Source organism: Acanthochromis polyacanthus, chromosome 5 (assembly GCF_021347895.1).
Source record: "Acanthochromis polyacanthus isolate Apoly-LR-REF ecotype Palm Island chromosome 5, KAUST_Apoly_ChrSc, whole genome shotgun sequence".
NCBI classification, from domain to species: Eukaryota; Metazoa; Chordata; class Actinopteri; family Pomacentridae; genus Acanthochromis; species Acanthochromis polyacanthus.
Window position 1 is genome coordinate 6023031 of NC_067117.1, and position 14684 is coordinate 6037714.

General features: G+C 39.3%; 1 protein-coding gene across 1 annotated transcript in view; it reads right to left on the minus strand.

Moving 5' to 3' along the window:
* Positions 1 to 14684, minus strand: part of dcc (DCC netrin 1 receptor) — a 331558-nt gene that overhangs the window by 167328 nt on the left and 149546 nt on the right. Inside the window, 2 exon segments of the mRNA XM_051948843.1 lie at positions 944 to 1064; positions 3029 to 3183. Of these exon segments, the coding sequence (XP_051804803.1) occupies positions 944 to 1064; positions 3029 to 3183 (276 nt within the window).

The window sequence follows — 14684 nt, forward strand, 5'->3', positions numbered from 1 at the left end:
CCTTAAAGATGAAATAATTGAAACTCATTAAAACTGATATTAAATCTTTATTTTAATGTTTGTACACTTTGATTTTAGAGTTTTTCTTCAATAGTTCAGGCTGAATCCTCGCATAATGACGACTTCCATCTGTGTTTATCACGTTGATAACTTCAGCTCACGACCTCCATAAGTCGTAATTATTTCTTCCTGGACTCTTAATCACAACTTCTGCTACTTAACTTTCTGTAAACTATGACTTCTATAGCCAGTAATTAGCGTCTGCATATTTATACCCACAATCTTGATCTGTAAAATAATAGAATAACCTCTTAAACATACTGAAACACAGAGGTCAGACATAAGCAAATCTTAGTAATTAATTAGAGTAGATGTGTTCATGTTGTTCCTCGAGGTGTACCAACATATAAATAATATATGTATACAGAATAACATTGCAACCAATTAACTAAACTCCAACAGAAACTAAATCACTGCTGCTGTGGTTTGCATTAATTTTCCTCCAGTTATGATTTGGAAATTGTTTACAACCTCATATTTTCAGTCTCACGAATATAAACGCAGGAAACAAAACAAAATGGACTCATTCTAAATGCATACGTACAGATAAATGGGATTAAATTAGTTGTACATGCTAACGTTAGCTAGCTTTAGCATTAAAAACTTCCCTTAGTGTCTGACCCAGTTTGCAGTCTCAACTCAACACCACAAAAAAAGCAGAAATTATTCACTGCCGTATCATAATGCCGCCACCATGCCTCATCATTATGAAGCACGGCGGTGGCAGCATCATGGCAGTTAATGTTACAACGAGACATAAAGAAAACTTTGCAGAGGAAATGAAGTCACGACAGAAATGAGGACGACAGGTGATGGTAGCAGGTTGTGTTTTCTTTGTGTACGGCGACACACGTGTTGTTTATGTTTGTTTGTGTTTTCCTACCTGGTTCTCGGAGCAGCAGCTGAGCCATCGCCTGCGAGCTGCCAGCCGAATTCTCGGCGATGCACTGATAGAATCCTTCATCCGACTTCACCAAACCCAAAATCTGAAGGTTGCTGCCGTCCTGGGAGACAAACAAAGACAAACAACGAGTCAAAATAATCAATAAAAACAAACAACTGAGTGGCTCAGAGCTTAACACCAGCCAGAAAATATCAAATAAGCCTCAACAAATAACTCTGTTTGTGTTCGCTTGCCAGTAGAAAATGGGATTAAAGATTATGAGCGATATCCAGATTATACAGCAGCAGAGTCGTGTTATCCTCACCTCATTAATTCCAACCCCTTCAGCTTTACATGTTTTGTGCTTTATAAAGATGATTCACATTTAAATATGTACACCAGGACCTAACTGACGGCTTCTTCTCATTGATTTTCTGCATGTGATTCTCTGCTTTTTGTTTATTTGAAAGGTAAACATCAATTTCCACTTTAGAAAGCTAAACAAAAGCCTTAAAGCTGTTAGCGTGGAGTGAAAACACTGAGATCACAGAGTTGGAAGTTCACCTCTTTCGTTGCTTTTCATCATTGAATTATGGTCACTGTAATTTGACTTTTTACTAAGACACTGCACATCATCACAAATACATCATCCCCAATGTGAAGCATGGTGGTGGCATCATCATGAGGTGAAGCACGGTGGTGGCAGCATCATGATGTGAAGCATGGTGGTGGCATCATCATGACGTGAAGCACGGTGGTGGCAGCATCATGATGTGAAGCACGGTGGTGGTAGCATCATGATGTGAAGCACGGTGGTGGCAGCATCATGACGTGAAGCACGGTGGAGGCAGCATCATGATGTGAAGCATGGCGGTGGCATCATCATGACGTGAAGCACGGTGGTGGCAGCATCATGATGTGAAGCACGGTGGTGGCAGCATCATGACGTGAAGCACGGTGGTGGCAGCATCATGACGTGAAGCACGGTGGTGGTAGCATCATGATGTGAAGCACGGTGGTGGCAGCATCATGACATGAAGCACGGTGGAGGCAGCATCATGATGTGAAGCACGGTGGTGGTAGCATCATGATGTGAAGCACGGTGGTGGCAGCATCATGACATGAAGCACGGTGGTGGCAGCATCATGATGTGAAGCACGGTGGTGGCAGCATCATGATGTGAAGCACGGTGGTGGCAGCATCATGACGTGAAGCACGGTGGTGGTAGCATCATGATGTGAAGCACGGTGGTGGCAGCATCATGATGTGAAGCACGGTGGTGGCAGCATCATGACATGAAGCACGGTGGAGGCAGCATCATGATGTGAAGCACGGTGGTGGTAGCATCATGATGTGAAGCACGGTGGTGGCAGCATCATGACATGAAGCACGGTGGTGGCAGCATCATGACGTGAAGCACGGTGGTGGCAGCATCATGATGTGAAGCACGGTGGTGGCAGCATCATGACATGAAGCACGGTGGTGGCAGCATCCTGATGTGAAGCACGGTGGAGGCAGCATCATGACATGAAGCACGGTGGTGGCAGCATCATGATATGAAGCATGGTGGTGGCAGCATCATGACATGAAGCACGGTGGTGTATTCTAACATGTAACTCCTTTAGAGGAGTCATAACTGTCTTGGTGGCCTCCCTTACAGTCTTTCGCATTATTTCTCAGTGTTTGAGGAGGCAGATGTGACGTATTCCTTGCTTTTCATTAAACACTTACACGTTTAGATCACAAACATGCGCTTGCAAGAGTCTAAGATTAAAATGGATGAATGTATCACACAACTTGAGCACACTGGACATTTGTCTTGTTCTTAGAATGCTGATTTATATTAAGACACATGATAAGGACCATAAAAGCAGGTGTTAGATAATACTACTGGAACATAATTTGACCATTTGTGCTTGCTGGACATCATTAAGCATCACAGAAGTCTTCATCACGGTGTCCCTTTAATAGATAAACCCCCGTAATGCTCTCTGCTCACCAATATTAAACAGCAGATACTAAAAAGTAAAGTTGGGAGTCCTCAGTGCTGTTGTACATTGTTGAAAATAGTTGAAAAAGTCTCACCACGATCTGGAAGTAGTCACTGGGGATGACTTCCTCCCCGTTCTTCATCCAGCGGACGGTCGGCGGCGGGTTTCCCGTCACGGCACACTCCAGCTCGATGTCGGTGGACTCGTAGGCATAAGTGTTGGTCGGGTAGTTGAGGAACTGAGGTGGAACTGCAAAGAAACACAAAAAACAACAGATCAAATAAACAACAAGGTCTTCTTTGGTGTTGAATTCTCTTTCCCAGTATTCAGCTCCTTTATCCTTTTCCTTCAGGATTGTCTCTCACATTAGCAAGTCTCTGCAGTTAATTACAAACTAATTAACACGATTACCAACTAAGCCGGCAGCTTATTACTAAGGAGCTAAATGTTTTTGATCTCATTACCCTCTGAGGATCATTAACATTCATCACCCCGCAGACGGCTGCTGATTCATTTGACATTTTCAGGTGTTTATTGGGGGAGTTGCTGCTGTTTTCAACCTCCGCTAACAGGCTAACTGAATTAGCACAACATCAACAGTTTTGATTAATTAGGTCTGGTGTGACTTCTGGTGTATGTTTTTGGCCGGACATTGCACAGGGGAATCTTAAAACCCAACTCGGATTGTTCAGGAGTCGTGGAGACCGAAAGCTGACTGAACTGGCTAAAGTTAGCTACAATGCTAACCAGAGTTCCATTTCAATGCAGCAGCAAATCAGGAATTCTAAACATCGAAACCCTAAAAAAATTTTCCGATTTTCAGTCATTTCTGGGAAGCTTCTTTTGGTGGTAGCATTATAATGTGAAGCATGGCAAAAAAAAAAAAAAAAGGAGTTTATGAAGCACTTCTCAAAAAAAAATCCCACTCCAGTCCTTTGTTAAGCCCGAGAATCTCTTGTTTGCGGCTCATAGTTTCATATTTACATGTTTGCTTTCCATGTAAATAATCTCTGCCTGCTTTAAAATATCTCCTTTGTTGCTCCAACATGCAGCTTTGTGAACTCAACACCACCAACAATGACGGGTTGTAATATTTTAGTGATTCATTCTTTGTGTAAACGTTGTGTTTGAAGGGTTTTGTGTTTGCAGCAGGTCTGAAGCTTTCTGTAAGCAGATTATTATTATTGTTAGCACTTTCTTTTCAGAGTCAATCAAAGTGACACTCTCATAATCTGCTAAAGAGGATTTAGCTTCAGCTTCTTTCCTGTGATACTCGTCGTCTTTGTGTGACTCATTTTCTACAGCAGCAGCAGAGGAGAGTTTAATGGTACGCTGTAAAAAATTAAGCCAAAATTCTACTTTTATTTGACACATTGTCCCTGCTTTGGTAAATTACGGAAAATATTTAGTAAAATTACAGAATTAAAGGTGTTAATTTGTACAAAAATGTGGAAAAAAAGCAAAAGAAGGATAGTGGAAGAAAGAGAAAAAACAAGAAAGAAAATATGAAAAACAACAAAAAGGAAAGACGAAAGAAAAACAACGAAAAGGAAAAACAAAAAAGAAATGCAGAAAATCAACAAAAAAAGAACAAACAACTAGAACAAGAAAGAAAGAAAGAAAGAAAGAAAGAGTTGGTGAGAGGAAAAAAGAAATTGCTGCATAAGAAGCAATGAAAAAGGAAATCAGGAACAGAAAGAGAGAAGAAAGGAAAAGCTTCGTACTTTAAATACGAGCGGAAAGACAAACAGATGCAATGAAGGGATACAATGACAAGAGAAAGAGAAGATGAAGAGGGATGAGAGGAAGAAGAGAATGAAAGTCAGCAGTGAAGAAAGAAAAAGAAATATGGATGAAAGAAAGTAGAGGAGGCCAGAGGAGGAAGTTAGCGGAGGAGCGAGGCGTCCGTCGATACGTCATTATCTGGAGGTGTAACTTTATCACAGCAGTAATGCTCTAATTAAGAGACAACGATTTCCTTTAACGGGACAACAGCCTCACACAGCAGCACAGCAGGAATTAGTCTGAGCCCCTAGACACCACACGTATCAGCCTCACACAGCAGCACAGCAGCAATTACTCTGAGCCCATAGACACTGCACAAACCAGTAACAAACCTCAACACCAGCAGCAAAAGCAAAAACAAAAAAAGACATTCACCTGCAGTTCCTCTACCAGCCACTAGACGATACATGTATTACAGTGGTCGGGAAAACTCATATATGCACTTACAGTTTTTACAAAACAAGTTTAAATTCCACACTACTTCCTTGAGATTACAGAATTTTTTTTGCTGTTGTTCCTCTTAGCAGTTAAGCTTCTGTGGCTAAAGTTAGCAACAATGCTAACCAGAGTTTCATTTCACAGCAAAACCCTAATTTTTTTTCAGGATCCCAGTAGTTTCTGGGAAGCTTCTTTTGGTTTCAGCATCATGATGTGAAGCTTTTTTTTAGGTAAAATCCTATAAAATCACTATCAAATAATGCTAACATGATAGCACACCGAGCATCCTTTTCTCTTTGACATACAGACCCTGAGGGGGGGATAAAAAGGACTGCTGCTGGGAACCAGCTTCATATAATGATGCTGCCACCACCATGCTTTCAGTGTCTAGTCTGATGAACAAAAAGCTCCATTTTGGTCTTATAGTAGTTGCCGTCCTTATTTTCCTTCCACATGATGGAAACGCAACACCAGCTCTGATTGGTTAATTTATTTTCTAATTGGTGAAAACGCTCATCAGCAGACAGCTTTTTGAAACGCTAGAATTACCTCAACGAAAGGCAAAATGTGAGGAATCACTGAGTGATCTGGAATTAGGTCGTATTATCAAACTCTTTAGGTACTTATTTGGCTCCTCTGGGCTTCCATACTTTACATCTGCAGATTATACAAGCTGTGGATGGAATAATACCAGACTAGGTGGATGAATTCATCATAAACAAGGTGATAATCCAGTTTCTGACAAGTCTTTTAATAAAAACACAGAATAAAGAGGAAGGTTCTCCCCCGTCAGCGATTACCCAGCCGCCTTTGTTGTGCTGGGAGAATTCCCTCAGCGTCCACCGATTGTTTGGATTTTTTTTTCTTTCTGCCAGTGGAACACTGATTACCTGGTCATCTGAGGAGACGTGTTTACAAAGCGGTTGTGTTTCCTGGAAGCGACGTGGTATTAATGCGATTCTACTTCCTGCCGGCTGAGAGCCGCTATTCATGTGGTAATGAGACGCTTCAACAACTAGCTGCTGAGAAGACCGAACCAGACGGACTCAACTCAGCTTTATCTGCCTCATATCATCATTATTATTACTGACAGGACATGTTGATATGAGGCAGATAATAAAGAAAGAACTGGAGGATAAAAAGAGCAAAAAACAGACATTTAATGGAAAGAAAGAGGTCAGAAAAAGATAAAATGAACAAAAACGTTGTCTTTGTGTGACTCGTTTTCTACAACAGCAGCAGATAGATTGATATTCCGCTTTAAAAAGTGAAGGTTTTAACTTGTTTTCTTTTTGAAAATTCGACTTTTAGTTCAGATTTTCCCTGTTTTGGTAAATTACTGGAAATATTTGGTAGAATGACAGAATTAAGGGTTTTAGTTTAGAAATAAATGGGGAAAAACAGAAGGATAGTGGAAGAAAACAAGAAAAAGACAACAAATGAAAGAGGAAAGGGGGAAAGATGATGAATGAAGTAGAACAAGAAAGAAAATGAAAGGAACACAGACAGAGAGCATTTAAACAAAAAAGAATAAAATGAAAGAAGGAATAAAAGAAATGAACAAATTAAAGACAGAAAGAAAGGCCAAAAAGAAAGAAAGAAATGAAGGAAAGAAAGAAACAAAGGAACAAATACATAAAAGACAGAAAGAAAGAAGACAACAAAGGACAGAAAGAAAGAATGAAAAGTAATGAAGACAAAGATAATAAAAGATGAATAAAAAGAGAAAGAATAGAAAAAATGAAAGAAAGAACAAAGGAATTAAAAGAAAAATGAAGCAAAGAAAAAACAAAAGGAAAGAAAGATTACAAAGAACGAAAGATGAAGAAAAAGAAGAAAGTATATAAAGAGAGATAGAAAAAGAAACAAAGGAAAGAAAGAACGAAAGAGAAAACGATACAAGAAGCTAAATCCACATTTCCGAGCACATGAGCAGAGTTTTCTCTCAGTCTCTTCCATTTTCCCACACTCGGTATCAGTGATGCGGTTTCTCTGCATCTAATAACTTCCACTCAGCATTCAAATGGAAATCAGCTCCATCGTTCGTTTCAATGAACATCTGCTGGCTGTGTGTGTGTGTGTCGCTGTGTGTTTTTGTGATGATGATACCATCCAGTGAAGGACATTTACACTCTGCTTTAAACCCACTCGCTGCGAGTTAAACTCAGACGCTCTCGTTAGCGAGCCTCTTTCAGGCTGCACTTAACCGCCAATTATTAGTCATTAAGTGCACCCATGGAGGCCGGCTGCTCTCGCACCTTATCATCCACGAGGTGTCTCAAACAGCTAATGGGCTGTGAAGCTGCTATCGCTCAGCGGCGGAGCGCTAACGCCGCAGCCGCCGGACGCTAAACACATTTAGCACCTAATTTTCATCCCGAATCCACCAAAGCTGACCTTGATTTCTACATCTTTCGTAATATTCACCTCATTTTTTATTAAAGTGGAGCAGTTCAGCCAGATACAGTAGATGGAAGGTTTCAGCTGTTCCTTTTTATTTTTGCTCTAAAATTTTGAATTTAATTTGGCTTTTTTTGGCAAGAAATTACCTAAGAAGTCTCTTTAATCTCAACGTGAATTCAACAAAATAACGTCTCTGGTGGATCAGAAGTCCTGGATAGAACTACACCATGAAGACTAAAGAACACTAAGAAATTCTGAGAAAAGCATCAATCAGGACGATACAAGAACATTTCCAAGTTCCTGAAGATCTCCTGGAGTCCAGTTAAATCCATCATTAAGAAAAGGAAGGAAGATGGAACATGAATAAATGTAACTAGAGCAGGACGTCCTCAAGACCTGAGAGACCGAGAAGAAAGAGACTAGAGAGGGATGAAACCAAGACTCCTATGACTCCTCTGAAGGACTTACAAGCTGGTATTCACCACCGTGCTTCACAGTAGGGATGGTGTGTTTGTGATGATCTTCAGTGTTTGGTGTCCATCAAACATATCATCTCATCTGATGGACATAAAGCTCCATCCTGGTCTCCTCAGACCAAAGAACCTTCTTCCAGGTGTCTTCAGAGTCTCCACATGTCTTCTGGTGAACTCTAGTCCACATTTAATTGGAGCTTTTTCCATCAGAGTCTTTCTCTTTGTCTCCATGAAGCTTTGACTGGTGAAGAACAGACAACAGTTGTTGGATGAACAGTCTGAAGCTGGAACTCCTTCAGAGGAGTCATAGGAGTCTTGGTGGCCTCTCTTTTCAGTCCAGTGTACTTCCATAAAGTTGTGGAGACAGATGCAAAATGGAAGTGATCCAGTATTAAAAATACATACTGTACATAAAAAAAGGGGTTAATGAGGTTTTCTGTTTTTTTATGTTGCTTTTTTTTGACAGTCATCGTCTAAATTAACAACTTTTTACTAAATGGAGAAACACTGTAAAACAAAGAGCAAATTATTCAAACAATTACAATGAAAACTAGTTTGTTTTTTTAGACAGCTGTGACAGTTAAATGTATACTTTAGAGAAAGTGTGAATTATTCAACAACAGATGGCGTGGACAGCTGCTCTTCATGCCCCGTCGTCTACTGTACGCCGCTGCTTTTATTCCGCTTTCAGAAGCAGAGGAAACTTGTCGGCGAAACACCTTTTTATCTGTCGGATGCTGCTGACGTCGAAAACAAACAAAACCTTCCCTCAAACCAAGACGGATTCATTACGGCCACGTCTTCTCCTTTCTTTTATTTCTCTCTCTTTCACAAGAGGACTCATTTTGGACAGAATTACTGAGTGAGCACAAAGCAGATTGGAGAGGTAATCAATTTGCAAATTGAGACGTGCAACGAAAGGGGAAAACTGACGGCGTCCGTCCCCAAGACGCCCAAACCATCAGAGTTCTGTTAGCTCCATGTTCTCACCGTCGACACACTACCGCATTAAAGACGTTATTAGAGGAAAAACGGGTGAAAAATATCTAACTAATCAAAACTGCAGTCAAGTTTCGTCACCACCGCCACAGAAATCAAGGTGACTCTGAAAAACGCCTTTTAAGGGGACAGTTTTAAATATCAGACGAGATTATTCCAAAGGAAAATCTCCTCTGTGGACAGAATTACTGTGAAAATGATTTTTCATCACAAAGAGAGCAGCGAGGAGTGATTACAGCAGCCCTGAAGGTCACAGCGGCGGCGAACAAACAAACCCGTGAAGGAGGAAACTGCTTTTTATTCAGCTGCACTCCGGAGGCGACTCGAGCCGCATTTTATTAAGAAATCACTCCGTTTAAAGGGTTTGCTCCCGTTTTTAAACGCTGCTGGCTGCAAATTTAACACCTCCTACTGTAAATCCAGCACAATGTGGATTCTGCAGAAGGAATCCTGCAACATCCACACGCTGTTTGGTGAATATTTTTCAACCTGAAGGGTGAAAGTTCAACAAAAGCATCAATGAAAACCAAACGGAAGGAGATAAATTACATAAATAAAGCAGAAAACTGTATATCAAAACATGCACCGCGATCATGAATGGTGTTCTAACTTTTGGTAGTGATTCTTCGTACGTTTTTTATGAAATTTTCAAGAAAGTAGCACTAAAGATCCCCATTGAGATGAATGGGATGTCGGCTGGACAACTGTAAAAACCAACATCTTTGGAATCCTCCAGCTCTGGAAGATTCTACTGTAGAAACTTAATTTAAAGTTTAAAAGACTCACAGGACTCTGAAGGTTTTTCATTTAAATGTGTGCATTCACATCTTTTACAGTTTTTATGCAATCATACTTTAAGCTTAATGAAGTTTTGTAGAATTCAGATATTTCATTCATCTCCTACTAAATACTGCAACATCCAGCTGTTTTTATGTATATTTTCAATTTGTGCCTAAAAAAGTCAAAGTTTAAAAGTGAAAAATCCTGTTTCTTCATTAAGCTGAAGTGTCAAACTTTAATAAAAGCGTGGCGGTGATAAATGACATAAATGTTGTGCTGTAAAGCTGCAGACAAACATTAAATCTGTGTGAAGCTTCTTCAGCGTGACTCATGAAACAGCAGAAAAGTCGTTTGTTCCCGCTGTAATCAGCCAGTCACGCATAAAATCCTGCAGATGCAGCTCAGCAGCTTCACTTAACGTTCACATCAAACGTTAAAAAAAAAACCCAGCGACATTGAAGCTGACGAATGTTGAGCGTTTCTGAAGCTGCTGATCTGGATGAAATGAAAATACGAAGCTCTGGACGGTTGAAGATGGAAAACACAACCTGGTTTGGTTTGCTGATAGCTTAGATTTTTAAATTAATACTCTTTGTTTTTATTAGATATTTTCTGTATTTTACCCCCCAAAAAGTGTCACACCAGTATTAAAAAGCATTTTTAGTCCTTAGTCTATACAAGTTTCCTTCAAAATAAAAGCAAATATCTGCTAAATAATAACATTTTCCTTATTTACAATAAAATCTTTGTGTTCTTTTCATGTGAATTATTACTTTTGTCACAATTTTACTTATCTGCAATTTAACAAAACTAAATCTGTAAAATGACATTTATCACTGTATTTCAGTGCTTAATGTACATAATTCGCATAAATATTTGAAAAATAATTACTTTTTTTGACTGATTTAAAATAAAAGGAATAGTTTAATGACCACACAAAATATTTTATTTGTAAAACTTTAGATTGTTGATGTGAACATTATTTACAGTTTGGTCCTGTAAGGTGGAAATTAGTAGTTTTCTCTGTGATATTACTTATACTTTCCTCTGTAAAGTAACAAAAACGGGAAAAATCTTCAAACTAGGCGGTTTATTTACAGTTAGCTTGTTACTTAAGACTAGGTATTATCTGTAATTTAACAAAACATGGGAAATCTGTAAAATAACTGATAAAATTGTTGCTTTCTTTTAAACAAATGATTTATTACTTGCAAAACTGTAAATTTATTTATAACTTTGACCTGTTTTTACAGTTAGCGAGTAAATTTACACTTTTAAAACTAGATATCACCTGTGATTTAACAAAACATGGGAAATCTGTAAAATAACTCAAAATTGCTGCTTTTTAAAAAATAATTTATTACTTGCAAAATTATAGAATTATTTACAGATTTGACCAGTTTTTTTTTTTTACAAGTTAACGTGCAATCAAAGACTATTTATCTGTAATTCTACAAAACACGGGAAAATCTGTTGAATAACTGATAAAATTGCTGTTTTTTGAGAACATTACTTGTAAAACTGTAGATACATTCACAGTTTTGGCCTGTTTTTTCTTTCCTGTTTTATTGTAAATTCATACTTTTTAAAACTAGATGTCATCTGTATTTTAACAAAGCAAAAAAGAAAGAAATTGAATTTCCCTCTGGATTATTAAAGTATCCATCTACATCTAAAACATGGAAATATCTGTAAAATAGAAGTAAATTGTGTATACAGTGCTGCTTTTCTGTCTTTGCTCTGCAAAAATACACAGTTCTGTTCATTTAGATCAGTTAGAAATATCAGTTCTTTAACAGATTTAAAAAGCTCTCAAAGCACCTTCACTTTTCATCAGATCGGTTCCAGATGGAGGATTAAGGACGGAAACCAGGAATCTCTCCGTTCTCAAACAATCTGCAGGAAACTGACAGATGTTTGGTTTTTAACTTTCACCGGGAACATTTGGCGAAGAAGTCGCATGAAGTCCATTTTTCCTTTTGCGTCGTCCGTGTTTTGATTTGGGCTTAAATCTGGGATTACGAAGCTTAAGAGACAAAGGACGGTCAGGTCGATTTGATTCGTCTGCCTCGGAGGCTGCATTAAAGAGCTGCAGCGGATTAAACAGTCTGAACATACGTGACCAAAGGCCGGCCGGCCGGCGCTTTAATCTGCAGCACCGGATGGTTTGTGCACAAAGAAAACGCTGATTAACCGAGGAGGAGGTTTTAACAAAGGACGGGGTGAAAGGGCGACACAGAGGAGGATAAACACTGCAGCGTTTCTGAAGTGACGAGTCAAATCTACAGCAGAGATCAGGAAAAGAACGGCGAAAGTCTGCCAGTGAGAGTCAGAAAATACATGTTGAAAGAGGCGGGGAGGTTCAAAAAGCGTAAAAACAGTGAAAAAAACAACAACAAATATCTGAAATAATGACAATTTTAAATACATATAGTAAAAAATCTGAGTACATTTAGTAAAAATACAGGTTTTGGATCTATATTTGCAGCTATGGATGCTTTTTCTTTACATGCAACATGTGCATTAATATTTTTTCTTTGATTTCATGACATTGTCTGTAAAATTGTAAAACACCAGTTAAAAATATGTGAACAAATTCAGTTGGGGTCTTGTCTTTTTAAAAACAGCAAATATCTATAAGATAATAATAATAATTTGCTGACTAACAGTAAAACTAGAGTCATTGTAAGGTTAAAGAGCTAAAGGACTGATTATTATGAGTGAAATTTTTGATATGAACAGAATTTACGGTTTTTTCCTTTAATACGTAAATTAATGTATTTATTTCCCTGGAGATTTTACAGCATGCTTTCTGTAATTAAAAAAAAATTAGGGGAAAAAATGACTACCATGATTGTTTAAGCCTTAACGCAGTCTCAGAATTAAGTTTTTTTTGTTGTTTAGTTTTAAGTAAAATATGATGTTTTGTTTGACATTTTTACGTTAAAAGTTTAGTTAAGGTTCGACACCAAAACTACTCGGTTAAAATCAGGAAAAATGTCCGGGTTTGGGTTAAAATGTGACTCTTTCACTGCATGTTTGAAGCTAAATGGCAAAGACATGCTGATTAAAAATGCTTTTGAAATACAGACAGACGGAATCCAGCAGAAAGTCTGTTCTACATTAGATGTGCAGAGACTCATGTCGTTTAAATTTGTGAAGTTATTGACAGATGACCGATTCTGTTAGCCTCGCCGCGCTAGACCCATGTTCTGAAGACGCAAGGGTCTATCTAGGACCGCTCGACAGGGAGGGAGGCGGGCTAAAAGGTTGTCTATCAAATCCCTCGGCAGCAATTGGGTAGGTATACAACCAATCAGTGCAACGAATAGGCTGACGTAGTTCCTAGAGCACCGGCGGATTGTGGCTAAGTCCCGTTAGCTTCCCAACCAGCGGAGCCGCGGAGCCAACTGGTATATTAAGGATTTGCCATATCCCGTCGGCATAAGTCCAAATACGTCTTTCTTCTCAATGAAACACTTCAGTGCCGTCCTTTGTTTATCTTTCAAGTTGAATTTTAGCTTCAAATCTTTAAGGGCTGTGGCCAAAGCCGAGTCCAAAGATAACTGTTTATTGTGCACCGGTTGTTTCTGTCAGAATCGTCACGCCTCTGTCGTCACTTCGTTACGCCCGCCTTCTGACTCTACACTTCATGGTGATTGGTCTGGCCAGTTTTAGGAGAATCCAGCCTCGAGCCTTATGGAGGGTAACTAGACCCACCCTGGCACAGAATTAAAGTCGTTGGGTTGTCTAGCGCGGCTAGGCTACTATTCTGTCCTTTAGGTGTGAAGACATGAGTCAGGAGTTTTCTCTGCAGGATTTTTTACCATCTTTACAGTGAAAATAATATTTTAGCTCATTTAAATGCATTAAGACAGCACCATTTTTTGGTATTGCAACATAACTATTTAAAAGAACTAATTACGATTGAAAAAACATTACATTTTTGACATTATTTACATGTTTGACCTATTTTTAACAGCTTTTTAAAATATTTTACTGGATTCACAGTTGTATTTTCTATTAGCTTGCTTCAACACTTCCTCCCACTGTTCCCTCCAGCTCCAAACCATAACCACGCAATTTTAGTGCTGAACCATAACCAAGCCTCCAGCATATAAAAATGATATTTTCCTAAAGCTAAATATATTAAAACAGGTAGTTTTGGTGCCTAAACTCAACCACAAAGGGAATGAAACGGACAGTAAACCAGGACAGAAAATGACACGTAATTCTGAGACTGACGGTCTTCTCAATGAAAGTTTGGTTTCTCGTCCATACGTCCTTCCTTAGGTTGTTGCTTTTTCAAACTGCATGTCTTCCCAACCACATTACAGATCATCAAACCAGGTTACCTTCCCTTCATAAGGCATTTTAGAATGTAGTTTAGCTGTACAGGAAAGCGGGTTTGTGAGTTACCTGAACTGAACCTGGTAGACGCCCAGAGTTCACAGTTGTGTTTTCTATTAGTTTGCTTCAACACTTCCTCCTCTCGCTGTTCCCTTCAGCTGTGAAACTTCAAATTAGTGCTATTTCTGTATTAAACTGTTTTTATCCGACATGGACCGTCGTCGTGGGGACAGGGGATTTTAAATATGTGCCATCGAGGAGGACTTCCTGGCAGCTTCCTGATGCTGACGCTGTAGAAACGTTCTGGTCTTTCTTGGCTGCTCTCCTCTGCTTTAGTGAAGACTTCCCTCTCTCCACAGGAGCTCGCTGACCCCGCCCCCTCGCCATCTCCTCGCCGTCTTTCTTGCCCGTCGGTCTGTTGGAGCGGCGGCGGCTCAGCGGGGGAGTTTGGCAGCTTGTTAAATGTTTTCTAAAACACCCACAGTAATTCACAGAGCCGGTAATTAATCAGGAGAGGAGCCC